This window comes from Erpetoichthys calabaricus, chromosome 3, assembly GCF_900747795.2.
Source record: "Erpetoichthys calabaricus chromosome 3, fErpCal1.3, whole genome shotgun sequence".
NCBI lineage: Eukaryota > Metazoa > Chordata > Cladistia > Polypteriformes > Polypteridae > Erpetoichthys > Erpetoichthys calabaricus.
This window is the reverse complement of record NC_041396.2, coordinates 156947976-156970743: the sequence shown is the minus strand read 5'-3', so window position 1 is coordinate 156970743 and position 22768 is coordinate 156947976. Positions and strand designations below refer to the sequence as shown.

General features: G+C 36.0%; 1 protein-coding gene across 1 annotated transcript in view; it reads right to left on the bottom strand.

Annotated features, from left to right (window-relative positions):
- Window positions 1–1498: 1498 nt before the first annotated feature.
- rab10 (RAB10, member RAS oncogene family) overlaps window positions 1499–22768 on the bottom strand; it is a 113458-nt gene continuing 92188 nt past the window's right edge. The window contains exons 4-6 of the mRNA XM_028797441.2: window positions 20029–20118; window positions 5920–6021; window positions 1499–3343 (exon numbers count right to left, since the gene is read on the bottom strand). Coding sequence (XP_028653274.1) covers window positions 3257–3343; window positions 5920–6021; window positions 20029–20118 — 279 coding nt within the window. The 3' untranslated portion in view covers window positions 1499–3256. The remainder of the gene's footprint in view (window positions 3344–5919; window positions 6022–20028; window positions 20119–22768) is intronic.

Sequence of the window (22768 nt, the reverse complement as noted above, 5' to 3'; positions counted from 1 at the left end):
ACACACACGTATATTGGCAATTGGCTGCAAAAAAAAAAAAAAAAAAAACATACACAAACTGAGTCAGAAACACTGGAAAAAGCCAACATAGTAAAACAGTTAACAAACATGCAGTCAATGACAGAAAAAAATGTTCCTGGTTTAATAATTCTTGAAATCAATAACTTCTAGAGTGCATGGGATGAATGCAGCAGAACAGAATCTTTGCAGATATCTTTCACAGTACATAACAATAGTAAAATTAAAGAGTAATTTCATTCATCAGCCCAAAAAGGAGAGTTAGAATATTCTAAAAGAAAAATGTTAAGAATAGATGAGACAAAGACAAGCATCCAAACATCTAAAGTGATGGCAGGATGAAAGTGCATAGAAAAGAAAGATGCAGATAATACAAAGCATGCTATCTATTTAAATTAAGTAGGCATGCACATGACTTAGTGCAAAGGGAAAACAATCTTAAAGCAAAACAAACACCTTTGAACATGACTGCAGCAAAGGCTCAACAAACCACCAGTCTGATAATGTTAGTGGATGACTGACTTGATACAGTTCTTGCATGCAAAACATTTTCCGCCTAAACCCAAGCCCTGCACTATTTAGTTTGCTACAGTTTAGTTTACTGAAATACTTATGAAAGAACACAAAAATTATATGATTCTATAACATTAAATCAAATACACATGGGGAAAAAAATGGCAATTTGTCTGGTACTCATCAATTCACCTCAAACAAAAATTGCTCGAGCATATACCAAAAAACTTAATACTTTAAATATTCATCTCACTATATAGCATAGTGGAAGACGACGGGAGGAAAGGCACCTAATAAAGTGAGAAACGAAAAAAATTATAGATAGATCCACCTTCAAATACTTGCAACAAATAATCTATGCCAAAATCATGTATCAAATGGAAAATTAATATACAATATACATGAAAAAGTGTAACTGAAATAGGCACGATAGTTTGACTTGTAAACAATGGAAGGTGCACTGATACATAATTAAAGGTGTTGCTATTTAATGTCATAGTTTTTCAATTTAAAAAAAGAATATTATACAATTTTATTGCTGCAACAAAACTTGAATAATGAACTTTTCACATAAATTATGAATACATATTTACAATGTTATGCATTACAATATACTAAAAAAATTAACTGAAGTCACTTTGATTTATAATAAAATTTATAAGTTAAAAAAACCCCAATATTTATTACCATTATAATAAGAAATATATTTAAGTGATTTAACACAGTGTCTGGGTGAAATTAACTGTATAACAGCAGTTTTTTCTTTTTTTTTTTTGTCTTCAGCCAAATAGTAAAAGATGTGAGCAACAACTTCAAGAGGTCAGTAGGTGGCACCACATATTAAAGAGATTCCAAGTAAAACCAATGCAATACAATATAAAACTTGTCCAAAATTAATGTATTGATAAAGCATGGGATGAACACTGATTCGCAAAACGTAAGAGTAATAACAATAAGAACAACTAACTAGAAATATTCAGTTTATTGACATTTTAGTAATATTTTAGTAAATATTAAAACTAAACCCTAAGACTTCAGTACTATGCCACAGAGGACTTTTCGGCTGTTATAGATGTGACCTGATCTTTACACAGTTTCTACACAGGATCCCAAAATACATAGAAATAAACTGAACCCCAAAATAAAGCAAAGCTAAATATTTTAAAAGGCGCTTATAAACATGAATTTACATAATATTCCCTCATATATTATTATGGCAGAAATGTGAAAGAGTACCAGAAGAAAGCACAGTAGAACATACTTACAAACACTGAGCATCATGCTTGGTATTTTTTCTTCCTTTGTAAAAAATAATAACCACTCTAATTTGCAGGACCACCTCTATTTTAGATTTACAGGTGTCTTGCAAAATTTAAAGGACAATTACTGAATCAAAAATACACTGCCAAAAGTGTCATGCTAATATACTTTAAAAACATTTTAATAAGTTTGCTTTAGCTCAGATAATAAAACCTATATTTCCACTGCTCATATCTAGGCATGTATTCAAAATTGACATGTACTGTATATATAATATTGGAATTACTGTTTTTTTTTTTTTTTGCTATGAGACACTATCCTCTATTTTGTCTATGATTTTTATGTTTAAAGTTTCAAATTCTTCAAAAACTACAATGTGTTTAATTAGTATGAAGCAATAATAATACCACCCTAACACAATATTAATACATGCATTTTACTTCGGGGTTTTCTTCAAATTATTCATAACCTTAAGTAAGGGGACAGGGTGCACAAAATAAAAATTGTAATAATAAAAGAATAAACAACAGAAATTAAACAAGCTCATTTTAATGGACATGCAAAAAACTGTTTGAATTTCCAAATCTGCCATTTGATTTTTTTTTCTTCTCTCTTTTGGAAGCTGGAGTAATGTTTTTAAGAGCATCTTGGAAATTTACATTTTTACCCCCTTGAAGAAGTGCATGCAAAACAAACAACAAAATCAAATAACTATTAATGTGGTTAAACAAAGTTAACAAAGTGAATGTTTTTAAAATTTCTACTTTAAATACAAGAAATTCAAACATTTCTGCACTCCCTTAAGAGATTTAAATATTGACACTGTCATGGTGAAAACAATAAGAATTATATATTAAAACTCCTAACTGAGCATATGCTGTACCCACAACTATGGTGGCACTACAGGCAGAACTGATGCCCCTTCTATTTCACGTAAGGCACAGGATGAAATAAATTCCACCTTATAAAAATATTCAAGCAAATTATACTCGTGTTTTCTGCCACATCACTTCTGCACATATTTGCTAACTGCAATGACTAAAATACAACCCAAATAACAGAAATCCCACTACTGTACAAAATGAGTAATTCTAACCTTTGTTTTATTCTTACACATCCTTTGCAGCTTCAAACCACTGTTACATATTCCAACTGTGATCAGGAGGTCTCGACTATAATATATTAGCAACATAAAAAAATGTAGTGGTGAGTTTTAGAGGGTACATTTTTCTCATTTTCATTTTTGAAAAAGAGACAAGAAATAGGACATGATTTTTATCTATACATTTGTTTTGAAATAAAAAATGTACTGTCAGCAAGCAGTCATGAATGGAAGAATATCAGCAAGGTTAAAGATTAAGATTTGAAAGGCAGGGGACATGGACTGATGTAGGTAAAGTGGTTTATTTCCAGAGCATAGAAACAGAGGGATAGAGAGACATAGGAAGAATGAAAGAAGATTTGTTCAGCTGCAACACTTGCTCTTCCATCCTGTTACTCCTCCACCACTACTGATATCTACATTTTCACTGTTGGGCTCTTTTACAGGGGTCTGTAAAATATAAAAAACACACAAACATATATATTAAACATATATTGCAACACTTGTTCACTGTCTTTGAATAATGTATAAACGCAAAGGTTTTGTTTGCCGAGATATTCACAGTATCTTGCAAACTGATCCTTCTCATCTTTTAAAAATGCAGAAAGGGCAAATATGCAGATAATGCTCATTTCCTTTGCCACAATAAATATAAAAGTAAATTGTATATAGTTTGTAAGCTATTTGAAAGAGAAATATTACTTGAGTACATCTGCCTTTACAAATGTTAAAAAAACTTACAACTGTTACAAAAAAAAAAGTATAAGACATTTTAGAAACAAATTAACAAAAATAGTAACAGAGTCTCACCAAAGGACAGAGATACAACACTATCCAATATCGTATTCAGTACTGTGAAGCACAACATGAATATGCAAATACATTTCTTCAAAGTAACACTCAAAGTATAACAATTTAGCTCTTGGTGACCCAATTACTCAATGCTTAAAAGCATTAAAGACACTAAATAAAAGGCTGAATATAGAGCAGAATGAAAGAAATTAAAAGCTGTACATTTACTTTTCTAAATTACTGACACAAAAAACAAATATTTTAAATGTAAAGCAATTAAAACATTTGTATATACAATACTGTAAACAGATTCATATTGGATAATGACTGACTGACTGAAAGAAATACTGTACTATACTAAAGACAACAAATTAAAATAAATGTGAAACTTTTGGCTAAATGAAATTAACTACAAAATACAGCCCAATTCCTACCTTAAATAGGGAGTTACATTTTCTGAATGCACCCCATGTACTTGCCAAGACAAAAGGAGCACGTAAAACAGGCATCCTCCCAAAATCCATGTAGGACGGAAGTGGTAACTTTTGTCAAGTTTCATTTAACTGTTTTGATGTTCTGCTTATAGCAGTAATACATTTCCACTAAAGATTTCATGCATGGTTTATATTCATGTTTGGTGTATATATAGTGGGGCAAAAAAGTATTTAGTCAGCCACCAATTGTGCAAATTCTCCCACTTAAAAAGATGAGAGAGGCCTGTAATTTTCATCATAGGTATACCTCAACCATGAGAGACAAAATGAGAAAAAAAATCCAGAAAATCACATTGTCTGATTTTTGAAGAATTTATTTGCAAATTATGGTGGAAGTATTTGGTCAATAACAAAAGTTCATCTCAATACGTTGTTATATACCCTTGGTTGGCAATGACAGAGGTCAAACGTTTTCTGTAAGTCTTCACAAGGTTTTCACACACTGTTGCTGGTATTTTGACCCATTCCTCCATGCAGATCTCCTCTAGAGCAGTGATGTTTTGGGGCTGTATAACCTCAATAAATTCTTTAAAATCAGACAATGTGATTTTCTGGATTTTTTTTCTCATTTTGTCTCTCACAGTTGAGGTATACCTATGATGAAAATTACAGGCCTCTCTCATCTTTTTAAGTGGCAGAACTTGCACAATTGGTGGCTGACTAAATACTTTTTTGCCCCACTGTATGTCTAAATGAAAGAAATCATTTTATCATGCTGTAGGCAGTTATCTGCATAAATCCTAGAAGGTTACAATGTAAGAAAAGAAAGGTATCTTTTGAATTGGTCATAAAAATACTGATCAGTGAACCTCAACATTTAGATATGGAGATGCAAAAATCTAGTCCTATCTTCATGCCAATAAATGGTGATGCTAATAAATCCATGTGCTTGAGTTTGAGTGTACATGTGAATATGTCCTGTGATGGACTGGTGCCCAGTCCAAGGCTGGTTGCTGCCTTGCATTTACATTTACATTTTTTTTGGACTGTACTACAATGAACTCATTGAGATTTTTATTTTAATAATCAAAGCACACATTGCTGTGATATACAAAATAAATCCTCCACTTCTATCAAAACATAAAAAAAAACTTCCTATTAGTAAGAAAGATTAACTCATTATCTTTTATTTTACAACAAATTAAAAATGTTAATGGCCAATATGCATTTATTTCAAAATTTTGTTATGACATACTTAATGCAAATATCAGAGTAAAATGAAACATTAATAAAGAGGTCAGATAATTTAGCTGAAATGTAGAACGGTGCTGAGCTATGTGAAATGACTATCATTGAATCTATAATATACTGCATAATGGTGACATCTTCAGCAAAAAAGTCACCAAAAATACCTAAATGTTTATTTTAGAAGCATTTCAGAAGTTAGAAACTATTTCCTTGATACTAGAGGGTATTACAGTTTCATAAGAGATTAAATAACCTAAATCAGAGTAAAGAAATTGGAATGTGAATAAATGTTTTTTAAAAGGATATAGTGTCAGGTTGAAACCCAAGCTTGATGACTGTCCATGTGGAATGTACACATTCATTCTTTTCTCACACTAGTCAACAGTGTAAGTTGGTCAGCAACTCTATAAACTGTACCTTTGAGTAAGTGTGCCCTGAGATAAATTGGGTTTATTGTGTTTGATGCTACTAAGATAGGCTCTAATTCATATTTAAAGGGGCAGATTAAGATCAATAAATTAACAAAAAAAATAAATAAAGATTAATACATACCTTTCGAAGAATATCTTCTGCTAACGTGAGGAATGCCTTCTCAATGTTAATATTTGCTTTTGCACTAGTCTCGAAAAACCTAATTCCATGTTCTCTAGCAATCTAAAAGAAAAAAAAAAAAAAGAATAGGCATATTTAAGTGCAAGCTTTCTTGTTTTACGCATACATCCACCCAAACAGGTTATTTTAATGGCCATTTCTGTATGCCATTTTATACTAACAGAAAACTGACCAATCTGGATATATTTTCTTATTTCAAGTAATTTTGTTCTAATCACATCTCCAAAACTGACCATTAACATTGAATATTGAAGAAATGGTTCTCTTACGAAATAAACACAGAATTCCCAAACTCAGCTTTTGTTCATTATCACAAGACAATCACAGCAATTTCTGATTAAAATATGATTCACGAACATTAAGAATAATAGCTTATTAAACCAATTATAAGAATGAAGTTTGGAACACTGCTGCAGAAATCAATGAGGACAGCACAAAGACCAATGCCAAAAGAGAGATGGACAAAATTAACATTCAAATAAGATTAACAAAGAATTTTCTTATTTTGTATATAACAAATTATATTGTATTTTTAACACCTTAGATGCACCACTACTCTAGGCATTAAACTGGACAAACCATTTAAAATTTTCCAAAACCTAACAAATTGTTTAATTATGGCAAAAAATAGTCTATTAAATTAACTATGTTCATTGAAGTCAGTAGATCTCTACATAAAATGTTATGTAGTGAATCCTTATCGGTCTTTCCAAAGAAAAAAAACCATAAAAATGTTCAAGGTGTATACAGCCAATAGCGTTACTATAAAGTCATCTCAACACTTTGTTCAAGATTCTCATGAACATAACACTGAAAAAACGTTTCCTGCTATTATTTAAGATCAGTATTTGAAAAATGCAGACTATTATTGATTAGCCACTGTACGTTCAAACAATATGCCAGCCACATCACAGTCCTCTGAGGTTTTGCATTCACTGGATGTAGGAAAGCTCTTTCACATAATCGAATGGAGCCAATTACTTAAAACTTGCATTGATCATCAAAATTCATAAAAACAATATGCTGTGATTGCCAGTGACCTTGTTTGATTAATCTTTTCGTGGAAATTTGCCTTGCGGCCAGCTTAGGCAAACATCTTTTTCCCCCAGTTCTCCAAAGAGGCCAGTGTGACATCAGAGCTATAGCTGTACAGTAACTGACTATAATGAGAATATTATGAGTATTGTCGATCTCAATGCACTTTCTGCATCATTACTAAACAAAATTTACTGAAATTCTTTTGAACTACCTGCTTAAGCGAATCAATTCTTTTGATTTTTTTTTATTACTTTATAGTCGGAGATATATGGGAAGTCCCAGGGTCCCCTCTGACCACATCAAAATAATTTAATAATTCAAGCATTTTGATATGCAGTACTATACATTTTGTGTATATAAATATTACTGTTTATATATAATTATATATAAATACCTAATTCATAATTATAGGATAATTCATATGCCATTGTCCTGTTTCCATACACAATGCATGATAACACATTTAAGATACATAAAAAATTAGACATTTTGTTACAGAATCACAAATGAATGAGAATTGTGCAACTTATAACGGTTCGCATGCGAATCAAATGAACAAGAATCATTAGTATGATTCCCAGATAGTGACGTTTTCATGAATCAAATTAGTCAAGACTCTTGGTTCAGGATGTTCTTGTGCATGCACTTCTATCAGCAAAACAAAAGTTGCGGATGACATGACGCTGGAAGGACACGCATGTGGTTCAGTACTCCAAACTCCCACTGAGTTCCACTGAATTTATTAGTTCATGCTCACAAATCGGTTTGCATGATTCACTGAAAGGAGCCATTCAAAAAGAATGAATTGTTTGCAAATGGGCCATCACTACTATGAATCAAAACAAGTCTTAAAGGAACCCTTCACCTCCTCCTCCCCACCTCAGAAAGCACAGGAGCAACCTGTGAAATCAGAACGAAAATTTTACAAGTTGTTTCCTTCCTCTTACAAAAAGTGTGAAATATCTGCACAGATGCATATGAAACAAAACTGATGTTCTACTGTGTTTCCCCGAAAATAAGACAGGGTCTTATACTAATTTTTGCTCCAAAAGATGCACTAGGGCTTATTTTCAGAGGATCTCTTATATTTATTCATGTACAACAACATACATTTATCCAAATACAGTCATGTCATCTTCTTCTGGAATATCGTCATAACTCTCCAAATTTAAACCCTAAATTCCAGCCTGAATTTCTTGCTACTCCAGCCGATTTTAGGATCCTCCAGAATCGATGTGCATGCTTCGATGTTTGATGAATGGTTCGATGTGGTGAAGCAAAATGCCGACATACAAATGCATTTGTGGTGCTTTGATATATAAGCATCGCATATTCCCCAAAGTAATGACACGATAGATTTTAAAAGTCTCTTACCATCATACCATCTTCTGTGCTTTTGTTTTTTTTTTTTTTTTTGCACCTTTACAATACCATCAGAATGTACGGCGGCGTATTTGGCCACAGAGAGAGAGAAAAAAAAAAAGACCTAATGAAAATGTTTATTTTGTGATTTAAGTGGAAATTTCAGCTTTAAACTCGAAATGTCCTCTTTAATCCCCTAGTTTACTTTGTCATTAAAGTAGACCGTTGTAAACGTCATCTTAAAACCAACCCAGTTGTTAAATCTCTATGCGCTTCTGGGGCTTCCTCCTGACCTGACAGCAGTGGCAAGCAGCATCGCCACACAGAACACATTAAATTTATGATATTCCAGCACTCTGCACATTTAGAATTCCTAGATTTGCACTTGATATCACTTTCATGATGAAATGCATTAAAATATGTATGTTACATTTTACAGATAAATCGTTAACTTTGTTTAAATAATGAATACTGCTAATAGTTACAGATATAGGGCGGCACGGTGGCAGAGTGGTAGCGCAGCTATCTCACAGGGAGTCACGTCCCTTGTGATCCCTGTCTGGAGTCTGCATGTTTTCCTGGTGGGTTTCCACAGTGTGCTCAGTTTTCCATTCAAATACATGAAGGTTTGGGGATTTGGTGAAGCTACAATGTCGTTAGTGTATGTGTGTGCTTGTGTTCACCTTGCGATGAGCTGATGCCCCATCCAGGGATTTTGTTTCTGTCTTGCACCAATGTTGCTGGAATGGGTGCATCCCCGAATTGATGGATGTAATCATTAAATATCCTTTTCAGAGATATTGTGGCAAGGTGTCCTCTGAATTTAATGGATGTTTTGGGCACACGCGTCGCAAATGCATGAAGTATAAACCTAGCCTTAGGCGTCTTACTTTTCAGCTGACGATCTTGACTAGGTGTTATTTTTAGGGTAGGGCTTACATTACAGAGCAGCCTGAAAATCATGCTAGGGATTATTTTCGGGGAAACACTGTAGCTGTGCCTGGAGTTGTGACTGAACAATGGAACAAGCCAGCCCCATGCCGCTGCTGTATGGCATTGCCAAAGTATGTGTCCCCAAGTGCAATGAACTATATTTTCTTTACTTATTGCTAGTTCATGGCCATAGTTATTGCATCTGCATCTTTTGTTGTTTGAGGCACAGAGGTGGAGTGGTTAGCACTGCTGCCTCACAATTAGTCTAGGATAGTTGGCAGATGCTTCCCCAGACCTCAGGGACACTTAAAAGACCAATATCATCCACACGAAACTAGTTCAGGTTCTCCTTCCTTATTGATTTCAAAGCATTTCATAGAGTTCCTGAACATTTCTGTGATTTCTCTGAACAAATGGTTAAGTAAACTCTGCGGCGTTCACTCATCACTACTTACATTTTAAAATGGGTTAAACTCAATTGCACCTGCATGGATTAAAATACAGTACTTCTAACCCAGTACCTCTGGAGGTCATAAATAAATAAACTAACTTTCTTTAGAGCCATTGATGGGGATGAGGAGTTAAAAACACTATTTTGATACATCTTCAGCTTCAAAGTTTGCTAACATTCTAAACAACTAGTCTGTTTGTAATGCTTACTATAATAGTGATGATAATGTAAATAGTAATGTGGAAAACTTTAATGCTGAATTGAGAGCTGTCACTGACATAGTTGCTCCAGAAAAGATAGTTAAAAAAATCCTCCAGCATTACTTTACCATGGAAGACTCAAACAGTGCCCGATTTATTTAAAAAAAAAAAAAAAAAAAAAAAAAAACACATGCCGGGGAGCTGAACGGAAATGGAGAAAAACTAAATTGACAGTTCACTATGAAAAACTGAAGGCTAAAACAACAGAATATAACAACATAGTCCATCTGGAGACATGGTGTTACTTCTCTAAAAGTATAAATAATAATGCTGGTAATCCAAGAGTTTTATTCTCTACTATTGATCATTTGCTAAACCCAGCTCCTCAATGGAATGCCTCCAAAAAACGAGTGAAATTTGTGTGGCTTTTGCCATATTTTAAACACAAAATTAATGATATTATAAATAATATAGTACTAAAAGCTGATCCTATTAAATCCTGGTATTCCTTTTTAAGTGAATTAAATTTGTTCACCAGGATAGATTTACCTGATCTATGTAGAATAATTTCTAAATTGAAGCCATCCACTTGTGTCCCTGACCCAATACCAACATGCTTTTTCAAAGTATCCAATGTGTTAATTTATAGTGTGCTTGACACAGTAAACTCATCATTAGATATGGGGGACTTCCCAGACTGTCTTAAGACTGCTGCTGTTATACCTCTGCTCAAGAAAAATACTTCGGTTTTTCTGTTTTTGATGATTTTAGACCTACTTCTATCCTGCCTTTCTTAAGTACAATTCTTGAAAAGGCATTCATTACACAGCTAAATGATCACTTGAATAAACAAACTATTCTTGACAAGTTTCAGTTGGGTTTTACAACAAAATCACAGTACAGAAACTGAACTGGTTAAAAAAGTAAATGATTTGCAGGTTAATGTGGACAAAGGGCGTTTATCTGTTCTCATCCTCTTAGATTTGAGTGCAGCACTTGACACCATTAATCACAATATTCTTATAAATCACCTTAGTCAGTAGATGGGCCTCTCTTACAATGTCTTAAAGTAGGTAGAAACAGGTAGAAAATTCTTTATTAGTTGTGGTAATTATACCTCGATGACGCATGATATTCTGTATGGTGTTCCATAAGGATCTATCCTGGGTCCACTGCTCTTTTTGATCTACATGCTTCCATAAGTTTACATATTAATCAGAGTACCAGGACAGCATTTTTTCACTTAAGGAATACAACAAATGTTAGATCCCTTATAACTTTGCAAGACGCTGAAAAGTTAGTTCACACTTTGGTTATTAGTCAGCTAGATTACTGTAATGCACTACTCTCAGGACTACCCAAGAAAGAAAACAATCGATTGCAACTAGTGTAGAATGTAGCTGCCAGAATCTTAACCAGGAAAAGAGAATCTATGTACATCTCCCAAGTTTTGATGTCATTACATTGGTTATCCATGCCATTCAAAACTGACTTTAAAATACTATTAATGGTTTATAAAGCCTTAAATAATAAATAATAAAAAAAAAGAAAGCCAAAAGATTGTCTTTAAATTGCCAAGTTTTTAAATAAATATATAGGTAACCCAGTTCTCCTCTTCCATGGCCATTGTCTGCTTCAAACTGAAGTCTTTCAATGCTCACAATGGGTCTGAGTGAACGGCTCCCTATTACTTACACACCTATACCAGGATCGAAAACTGCTCGGAAACCATGCACCAAGACTAATGGGTATTTGCGAAAGACAGAATGTTGTCTGAGTGAAGTCTTTCTTACTTCCTCTACTTACATGAGAAGTCGATATAGCATGTTTGTCTTTCCCTTGGGGAACTTGTTTTTTGCTCCATCATTCTTAAAACATTTTTAGAAACTGGCAAAATATTGTAGAAGAATATACAATGAAAAACAAATATGAATTTTTAACAATTATTAATAATAAAATACACAAATCAAACATTGCATTTTACTATTAATCATCAGCGGAAAGCTTTTGTTTCTGATAGAATGTTTGGTAACCTTCTTCATCCTTCCTTTAAAATAAATACTGGGATTGGTTAAACTTAACTTTAGCATATCTCTGCTTCTATCAAGACTGCAAACCAACATTGACAATAACAACCCAAAAAAAAGACACTACAATGACACCTTCCGGGAGTCCACAACTCAGAGTGGAGCATGGTTATGGTGACTCACAATCGAAGTTCTCAGTCATTCTCAAGGGAAGTGCAGTATTTCAGTCAACTTACAGCTATGCTTACATGCTTCTGTTCCAGTCTACTTGTTATGGGATTGTGCTATCTGCCATCAGAATGACTGAACTTGTGATAAGTCACCACGACAGCTGCGGAGTGCCAAAATGTTTAAATGATATGACCACGAAGATGACTGGGTGTCAACATTAAGCCCCATTTATACTTGACACATCACCACAAAGGCCTGCTAGGGTGTGTATGATTGGAAATTGTGTCATCAGTTCTGACACTTGCACCTTCATGTGACCGTGTGGCCCTGTGTGCACCAACTCTGCTAGACAACAAAACCTGTGCTCATTGGAGGCACAGTTACATGAAGTGTAGCTACTCAAATCTACACAACCCAACATTAAAAGCACATAGCAAAAGCCAAATGTACACAAATTCATGATGAGAAATCACCTAAACCCTGTTCAAAGATGAAGGTTTGTGCAGGCAGAAATGGAAATATCTAAAATATCAATATATTTAACCCCTTAACCGCCCTCTGCCGGATATATCCGGCACCGTTGTTTTATTGCTAACGCCATACTGCCGGAATTATCCGGCACATTTGCCTGTGGTTATATGAATGCCTGGCAAGTAGTATAACTGAAGGTTTGGCGTGGGTATTATTACTACGTTGTATTTCGACAAGTCTGTGGTTGTTTTGGCCGGTCATGTGACGTGATTCGCATGTAACAGCTGTGAATATGGCGAAACGTAAACTGACTTCAAGTGAGGCTTTGCAGGCGATTTTGGACAGTTCTGATCATGATTGTAGCAGTTCTGAAGAAGATTTTAGCAACAGTGATGAGCAGCAACGTGCGCTGCATGATACTGTCAATGAAGACGCATCGGATGACGGCGCTGAGTGGGTGTATCCCCAGCATCTCAGCTGGGCTGCTGCCCGTGGTGAACTACCTTTTCTGCATTCGTTTGAGGGAACGTGTGGCTTTATTGTTGATGTAAACAATTACACTGCTGAGCAGTTTTATGAGCTGTTTGTGTCACCTGATTTGATCAGACATTTTGTTCATCAGACAAATCTGTATGCAGCACAGTTTATTGAGAAAAATCCCAATTTACCTCCACATTCCCGTGTTCGTGCTTGGTTTGACACTGATGAAAACGAAATGAAAAAATTCATTGGGATTTTGATGTTGATGGGAATAATCAGAAAACCAGATATTGAGATGTACTGGTCTACAGATCCTATGTATGCAACACCTATTTTTGCAGCTGTCATGACACGTAACCGATTCTCTTTGCTGCTGAAATTCTTTCATTTGAATGACAACAGAAACGAGCCAGATAAGAAAGATCCAAACCGCGACCACTTGTTCAAGCTACGTCCTTTGATTGATCATTTATTTGAAGCATTTCAGTTGCCCTACATGCCAGGACCGTCAGTTGCAGTTGATGAAAGTTTATTGTCGTGGAAGGGCCGCTTACAGTTTCGACAGTATCTACCATTGAAAAGGGCACGGTTTGGTATCAAGATGTTTTGCTTAGCTGAGAATTCAGGTTACATTTATAGATTTCGTGTATACACTGGCAACTTGCACAACATTTAGTGGTCAACACTGCTTGAATAAATGTAAAAAATGTAAAAAAAATGTAAAAAAGTAAAAAAACGAAAATTGTTCAGATTTCGCCTGGCGTGGGGAATATTTAGGGAATTGGCGGTTAAAGGGTTAAAGGCAAAGAAAAAAGATGGGGGCCTTAAGTGACACAGTTACACTCATTCTCAGATGCAGTAAGTCAACTTGATGCTGTGTTTGTTTCATTTCAGTATGCCTGTTATTTGATTACACTATCTGCTGTGAGAACAACCGAGACTGTGAGTCACAAACACCTAGCTTCTCCCCAACACAAACGCTCATACCCAATTGTGGTGAGTCACAGTTATAAGCTCAGTCATTCTCACAGCAGACTGCACAATCAAATAATAAGTAGACAAACAGAAGCATACAAGTACAGCATTAAGTTGACGGAAATACAGCATCTGCTGTGAGAATGACTGAGACTGTGATTGAAAGTCACCAACACCTAGCCCTGCTCCAAGCTGCAGACTGCTGGAAGGTATACTTTGAATGACCATGAAGATAAATCAGCTGTCAGCCTTAGTGACAGTCAGTCATTCTAAGGCCGGAGTTAAACTTCACGTGACGCATGCAGCAGTGGATGGTCCTGCTACGCAAGCGTTGAAATGTTTATACTTGCGCACATACTTTATGTAAATATGGAGGAATCCGCCATGTGGCAGTGCGAGATATTATTACGGTGAGAACATGTTCGGCTTCTCTGTGTTGTGAATTGCCTAGAACACCCATTAAATTCCGATGACACCTTACCGCAATATCTCTGAAAAGGATGTTTATTGATTAAATCCAGGGATGTGTCCACTCCATCAAGCATTGGGAACGAGTGAGAAACAATCCCTGGAAGATGCCTCGGCTCATCACAAGGTGAATACAAACACACACATACACTAGCGTCATTTTAGCGGCACCAAATCCCCAAATCTGCATACCTTTGGAAGGAAACTGGAGCACACTGAGGAAACCCAGCAGGAAAATGTGTAAACTCCAGGCAGGGAGTATCAGTGACGTGACTCCCTGCAAGACAGCAGCGCTAAGCTCCGCCACTGTGTCACCCCATGTGTGTAATTATTAACAGTATTCATATTTAAACGAAATTACCAATTTATCTGTAAAATGTAATATACATACTTTAATGCTTTTCATCATGAAAGTGATATCAAGTATAAATCTAAGGGATTCTAAATGTGCAGAGAGTTGGCGATTCGCTGCTGTCAGGAGCAGAGGAAGCCCTAGAAAAAAAAATAGCACAGAAGACAGTATGTGAGAATTTTAAAACGTATCATGTCATTACGATCAGTTGAATATAAAAGCACCATGAATACATTTGAATGTCGGCATTTTGCTTCACCACATCGAACCATTTATCAAATATCGAAGTGCGCACACCGATCTCGTAGGATCCGCAAAGCAACTTTCTGTCACATGTAGATAGTAAACAGAGACTCTGACGTCACACTCCAACTTTTAGCACACTACGCCCCCCCCCCCCCAACCCCCGACTTTTTGCTGGTACTGCAACTCACGCATGCGTCGCGTTAATTTCTGAGGACCTGCTCAGAGGACGCATCAAATGAACGCTCAGAACACGTGGTGGCCATGTATAAATGAGCCCTTACAGTAGATGCTGTGAGTGTGTTCATGTGCCGTATTTTAGTAAACTTAACATTTTTGTCGCTTGCATATCTTCTCATAATACCTTTACACACTGACTCTAGACCGGAAGTACTTTTGCAAGGGAACAAAGTCTCATAAAAAAAATAAAAAAAAAAAATAAAAAAAAAAACTCCCACTCAAAAAATATTTTTTCCTTCCATCAAAAATACATATATTTCCACCATCCCTAAAACATGCAATATTGAATTAATGGAACCTGTTTGGGAATGAGACCTTCAGACTTTTGCATAATTATCAGCTAACAGCTCAAAATATAATCTTTGATCAAAATGCATGCATGTAACTGAGGTTTAACAAAAGGTAACCTGTTTAAGTGTTCTAGTCTTTTCCCATTTTTCCCAAAAAATATTAATTCTTTAGTTACAATACAGACCATGAAATTTGAGGGTTTTCAAAATTATGCACCACGAACATCACTCGTGCATTAGATTTCCAGAAAGTTGTAATTTATTTAGAGCTTACTTCCTCAATTTATGAAAACAGACTCTTTAACATATAGCACGTTTTGGTACTGTCAAAAATGCACGTAGAACAAGCTGCTCTTTGATGACCTTAAATGTGTACTTTTCTAGTTAGATCCTAGGTTACATTTCAAATTAAATCTTTGCCCATTTATCAGGAAATCTCGAGATCATAAGAATTCATTAACCTTTAATAGGTTGTCAACAAAGGGAGACATTACTGCTTATTAAACATTTTACTATGATAATGCATGTTACCACTTTCCACTCTATCTCGTTTTGCTCAATTCAAAACATAATAACTAACTCGCACAGTACAATGGCAAAAATTAAGTCATAATTCATAGAGTAATAGAAAATAAAACTTAATTTACCTTGCAAGGGCCAGGTCTAAATTTTTAGAATCTAGCATTCTTTATGTATGTCTCCCTCAATTACTTATGCAAACTGAAAAACTGACAAGCATTTGACAATTACTGTATGTTTTAATGATAACTTACTATTAACTGTCTCCCATTTTTTGTCATACTTGGTGGATAGGGAAAATCTGAATTTAGCTGCTAGGTCACTGAAATGCAATATTATAATATTTTCATTGTATTGGGTGTTTGATAAAATAAATAACAAGGAAGGAAACGAATGTTATTCTTTCATGAGATTTTAAAATGAAAACGTCTCATGCAAGTATACAGTAGACCCCCACGAAGTTCAGAATTCGCGGCCTCAGTCATTTGCGGATTTTTCCTTAGAACCTAACTAATAATTGTTAGCGGAAACCGCAAATATCCTCCGCAATTTTTATGGCTTTTTTCCTGGCAATACTGTACTGTAGAGAGAACCGCGGCTTGGGATAATGAAAGTAGCCAATAGAATTTGAAACTAACTCCCAGCAGTCCCTGCAGTGGATCTGATTGGTCTTCTGCTGAGGGTGCTGGAGCTGTTGAGGTCAAAGGGTGTCAGTGTGGCTTTTAAAAAGGGGGCCGGTGACCAAAAGCAAAAAAAAAAAAGTTTTTGTAATTTGTGTTTCAAGTTCCTGTCTCTCTGCCTTCTGTTGGGTTACCTGTACTTATTCATTTTGTCCTGGATCGTTTTGTGCGTCTGGATTGTCTGCCATCTGCCTGTGTACATGAGGACTGTATGTGGATTCATGGCCATCCTGCAAAGAAAGGAGCGCTCTTGAACCTGTTCACCCGTCTTCACCATTTCAGGAACTACAGGTAGGACGATCTTTACATTCCCATTCAACGTGCATATCTCTGGACTATCTATTTTCATCATTACATCTCATCCGTTGCCGTTTTACATGAACTTTTTCATGATTTACTGTGTGTGTTTTGTTTGTGCTTTGTTGTATTTAATGTGTAATCGCCGTAAGGGGAACAGGGGTGGTATCGTTTTCTTATTTCATTTGTTTTCATTACATTGTTTATTTGCTGTTTGATTACCGGTTTGCTTTGTTTTTGTCTCTGTTTGTGAGTGCACACTGGTCGGCTGGGTGCGTCCCTGGAATCTCCACCATAAAAATAAATAAATCACCGTCGACTGTGTGAATCTTAGCGGCACCGGACTGCTACAGCGTTATTCATTTCTCCTTGCTGCTGACTGACTGTGATATACCTCCAGGTGAGTGTTCTTGTGTTTTCCGTTTACTTTAAGCCTGCCCTTTTTGGCCGATTGCTTTGTTTATCTCTCCTCCCCCAGAAATGCTATGCTACAGTTGGGGGTTGTGCTCCCCTATGATGTTTGTCTATTGTTTAATCGATAACTAACTGCATACTGAGCTTGTTTACTTCTGAAAGAGACATGTTTGTTTGAAGTGTTTAAATAAAGTTCCTGTCTCTACAATATCCTGTTTTTCTGTGACACAAGCGTGACACCCTGCTGCAGCTGCACTAAGCACTAGCCTGCCAGCATCAGTGCTTACCTCTGTGTGCTTGGGTGCAGCCGTTTCAAGCGCAGTTGGCTCAGTGATTTACATCCATGGCCTCCGTTGCACTTTGTACATATTGTTCCAGTAGTTTTTTTTAACTAGTTTTTACTGCTCATTAGCAGTGTATAAAATGATCAGTGTTGCAGTAATTGTGATGCTCTTTGCATGAAAAAAGTGTTCCATTAAAATTTCACTTATTCTTTGTTAATTGTGACGTCGTTTACTTACAGTGCAGCAAAAAACTATTTGGCGTCCAGGGATGCATTAACCCCCAAGTATGTGGCAGTTTAACTCTTTTAGGGCTAATTTTTTTTTTGTTTCTTTTCTCCCAGGGCTGAATATTTTTCCAAAAACTAACATTTTTTAAAAAAGAACACAAAGCAATTGTTTAACATATCAAATCAACAAAAAATATTTACTTTTGACAAATGTTACTGTCTTGCATGTTGTATGAGCCTGCATACTCTATGCTTTCGCATACATATCACATACATTTTACACAGCAAAGTCTGATCTCGCTCAAAGCAGCCAATTTCAGTCATTGCCACATTGCACTCCTTACAATACGTGTTGCTTTGATGCCTATTTTTCAATTGTCTGTTGCTGCACTTTCTAACATATATTGTTAGTGTGTACTGTAGAGAGACAAGTCACCCATTTGCCATCATGCCATGCCACTGCCACCAAGTTTTCTGCCAGCATGAAAACCGTATTGTCACCTCTTTTCATCTTCTGAAACTTTATGAACTTTATGTATGGCATTATAGCCTGGCTCACCCCATGGGATTTGCTTCTGTTTATTACAGAAGTGAATAAAACTTTGCAGCAGCACGTACCTAAGCCACCAGGGGACAAAACACGTTTGGACCAATGCTCCCTGAAGTTATATCACCAATTCTGTCTCATCTCTATTTGTAATGCCACAGCGCGCTTCATCTCGTCTTTCGTTGTGGGTTTCCACTTTGAAAAACGAGAATGCGATGCAAACGCAGCCCGCAATTCAAAAAAAATCTCTGCCTACCAGTTTGTCTCGTCTGACAGTAGCTGAAAAGCAGCATCAGGAGAGAGCAGCCTGAAGTACAGCAGCTGGTGATCTGTCGTGTCCAACAGCAAGCCATGCCGTCTTGTAAACTCCGGTTGCCAGATCAGCTCTCAACGGATCAATGTCTGTGTATTTATCCCATGCGAACCTTGCCGTAGATGCATCGGCTGCGCGAAGGCACGCAACTGGCAGCAGATCTGCTGGCGCGGCATCGGCTGGTGTCTGATCAGCTGATGCCTGCTTCTAACTCTCTTGCTCGATCTCCTGATCACTGCCAATAAAATCCGATTCTGAAAAATCAAGAGTCCGACTCCGCGATAATGCGCATAATGCGAGTGTTTTCTTTTCTGCACTTGCTTCGCTGCCTTTTCACATGTCGGTGCCATCTTGCCTGTTTACATTTCGCAACTCACGCACACGCAATGTTTATTTGCCGAGTCAACGAGTCTAGCATTCCTCCAAGCACAGAGGGAATGCCTGTGACGTGACAGTGAGATTTGTCGCCATTAACAGCTGATTGTCGCCCTCTATCCCTGGATGTCGACTTTTGTCGACATCCGCCTTCAACCCCTCCTGTCGACAAAAGTCGACATCCGCCCTAAAAAAGTTAAGGATTAAAGCCCAAAGATGCTGCCGAAACAAGCTGCACCGTCTAAGACTTCTGGCAATGAAAACGTGCTTGCATGGATTACAGTACATATAGCGGTAACATCGGTATTTTACATTCTAGCACTGCGGGAGACATAGCAGTACAGTATACAGGTTTACCTTTACATTCTTTATTTTTAGGTAATGTATTAAGCTAAGTTTGAAATTAAAGTGTTTTGGGGGCATATTTAGGGTTTAAACTATGAAAATAGGCATTTTTAACCACATCCAAAATCCATGGTTTTTCACAATTCGTGGGTGCTCTAGGAACGTAACCCCCGCAAATTTTGGGGGTGTACTGTACAAGACTCAGTGTTTGAAACTGGTTGAATAGAAAACTGTCAAACCCTCCTACTCTCCATAGTCATCATTATGTTATACAGGATCATCCATAATAAAGATACTGTAATAAGAAAAACTGTCTATGTGTGGAATGCTTTAGATATACAACATACCTGTTCTCCTTTTGCTTTGGGTACCACTCTTTTCTCCTCCATGTCACATTTGTTTCCCAACAGCATTCTTTCCACATCTTCATTTGCATGCTGAAAAAGTAAGCATAAATGAATGTAAAAGGTCATAAAGCCTCCCCTTAATTGATGTACTTAATACAATTACATGCCGCTGCAAGAAAACAAGTAAATCAAATTAATATAGAAAATTCAAGTCTTGCATGCTTTAACCAGGTACGTCTTAAGCCTCCTTCTAATACTAAGCAATTTGTGCTATGCATTTTAACATTACCCCTAGGTTAAAGATGAGTTGGCAGTTTTAAGAATAAAAGTTGCAGGTGTTGTAACACAGTTAGGGGGGGGGAGCTTCCATAAGACAATAAAAGGGCAAGAAGAATGGCAAAAAGTTCATCTTCAAATACAAAAGAAAAAAAGACAAAAGTAAATCCTTAAGTACTAATTTAGTGTATTAAAACCTGAACAATGAAATTCTGTCAAAGATGCTATTTACTTTACTTTTATATTTAATAATTTTAACAATTGTGTTTTTTTATATTGTACTGATTTAAATTATTGCATTACAAGTACGATGCATTATGTACATCAGATCAAACACTTTTCCATACAAAATCTAGAACAAGTTAGAAAATGTAGCTGTGGTGTAAAATTCAAATACGTTAAGGGACTTCCTTAACTGAAAGCTGGAGCATTTTGATTTTTTTTTTTTATTTCACATTTTTAAAACAGATACTACAGTTTTGTGTATTAATATTATCAAACAATGAGTACTATCCAAAATATTAATGGGAATAGAATTAACTTCTTGTATAAGTAGAGTCTACAATTAAATTTATGTATCCTAATTGCATGCACTTAAAAACAAGGCTCAAATAGGCCAGTAGAAGCTGAATTAGCTTTCATAGATGCTAGATTTCAAATCAAACGGTGTAAGAAATACATTTCTATTACTGCTGTTAGTTGTGGATGGTTTATGGTTAACTGTAGTTCATTCTTTTTGAACAAAGTTTTGAAAGAAGTACCCATTGGCATTGAACTCTGTTGAAGTTTCAAGATAAAACTGTTGGCTGCAACCAATAACTGAAGGTTACTGTGGCACTTGCCAATAGATCATACTAACAACAGAAATACTGAATCAATATAATCTACAGATAATGCAACCATGTACTGTAACATATATGAGCCCTTTTCCTTTACCAATTACCTCTAGAAAAGTTCAGTAATTTTACTTTTTTGCTTTCCTTACTTGCATTTTTAAAATGTTTACAGTTACAAGAGGATAAGTCAAGACGTTGTTCGCGGTTGGCATTCACATGTCTCTGCGAGCATTGCATTAATTTGTTTTGGGATCTATTTAGCCAACTGGAGCAGTTATTGAACGTGTAGAAGAAGTATCCTCTTTAATAAAATCCCTGTGTGCATCCATGTGTCTGTGTCTTCTGGTGAAGTGCGCATGCGCGGGGCACGGTGCGATGGTTCAAAGGCCGCCTGACACGTCACACAAGACAGACAGGACGGGACCTATAAAATATTGCGCGGCCGATCCAATTGGATTTCAGTAAATGAGGTAAGACCTAAAACATAACGCACGAAAAATCCAATCGGGTACTGAGACGCGGAGACCAGCTTCCCCAAAGAGGTGGGATTAGTGTTTGTTGTTGTGAAAGTGTTCACTCTGAGGATGTCAGATTTACGAATAACAAACTTGGCCCGGTAAAGTGTTTTCCTAAATATACGAATTTTCATGATATTACAATAGGATGACTTTTAAAAGTAGATTTATTTTCGCGCGCATAAAATCCGTTGCTGGGGAGACGCCATAAATACAATAATCAGCTGCACGCCAGCACAGATTAAAATACTTGCTGGAGAGACGTATTACTGTTAGAGAAAATTAAAGGCACACAATACAGTGACGCATATTACAGCCACATATAAGCCAGTATTACTGTAACAGAAAATAGACGGTCCTTTGCCATTTAATATAGACTGTTCCTACTAATGTTTATGCACTACTATTCTAGCGCCCGTTATTGTAACGGGCTTAATGTCTAGTACAAAACATAGAGCTGACATAACCTGCATCTCAAGCTAAACTAGAAACTCCAAACTAATCCATAATTGAAGCAGCACATAATGTTTTACTGGTAGACAACAGACAAGTTGGAAAACTATCAATGCTTTTCAATGGCAGTTTATGAAATTTTTTTGAGATGTTTCATCAAAACTTGAACTTTTGCAACAAATTCCTCAAAGTATTAATAAGCCACATTTCAATAATCCACTGCGAGCCAAGTTGTTTTATATGGATAAACATGACTATGTGAGTAGGTGCTTTCTTGTTTTACAAAGTAACACACCTTTATATAAAAAAAAAAAAAAAAAAAGATTTAATATGAAGCAATGACTCAAAAATACTGAAAAATACAGAAGATTAGTGGGAAAGTTTGCTTATTGTAAATTATATAATTTGTATGTAGAAATAAATGTTTAAATGTAAGGTTATAGATTGCGGAAAGCTTTTTAAAGAATAAAACAACACAAATCTAAACGAGCCAATGCCAAGTCAATTCTATATGTTAAATGAGCATTTGAGATTGGTGGAAAAATAGGATTGTCTTGTTAAATAATTAGGGGGCTCTGCCCCCTGCATCGGGTATGGAGAAGCAGGTGTACACTTTAAACATTGTTATTTTCACGGGAAATGTTACAAATGCATAATAGA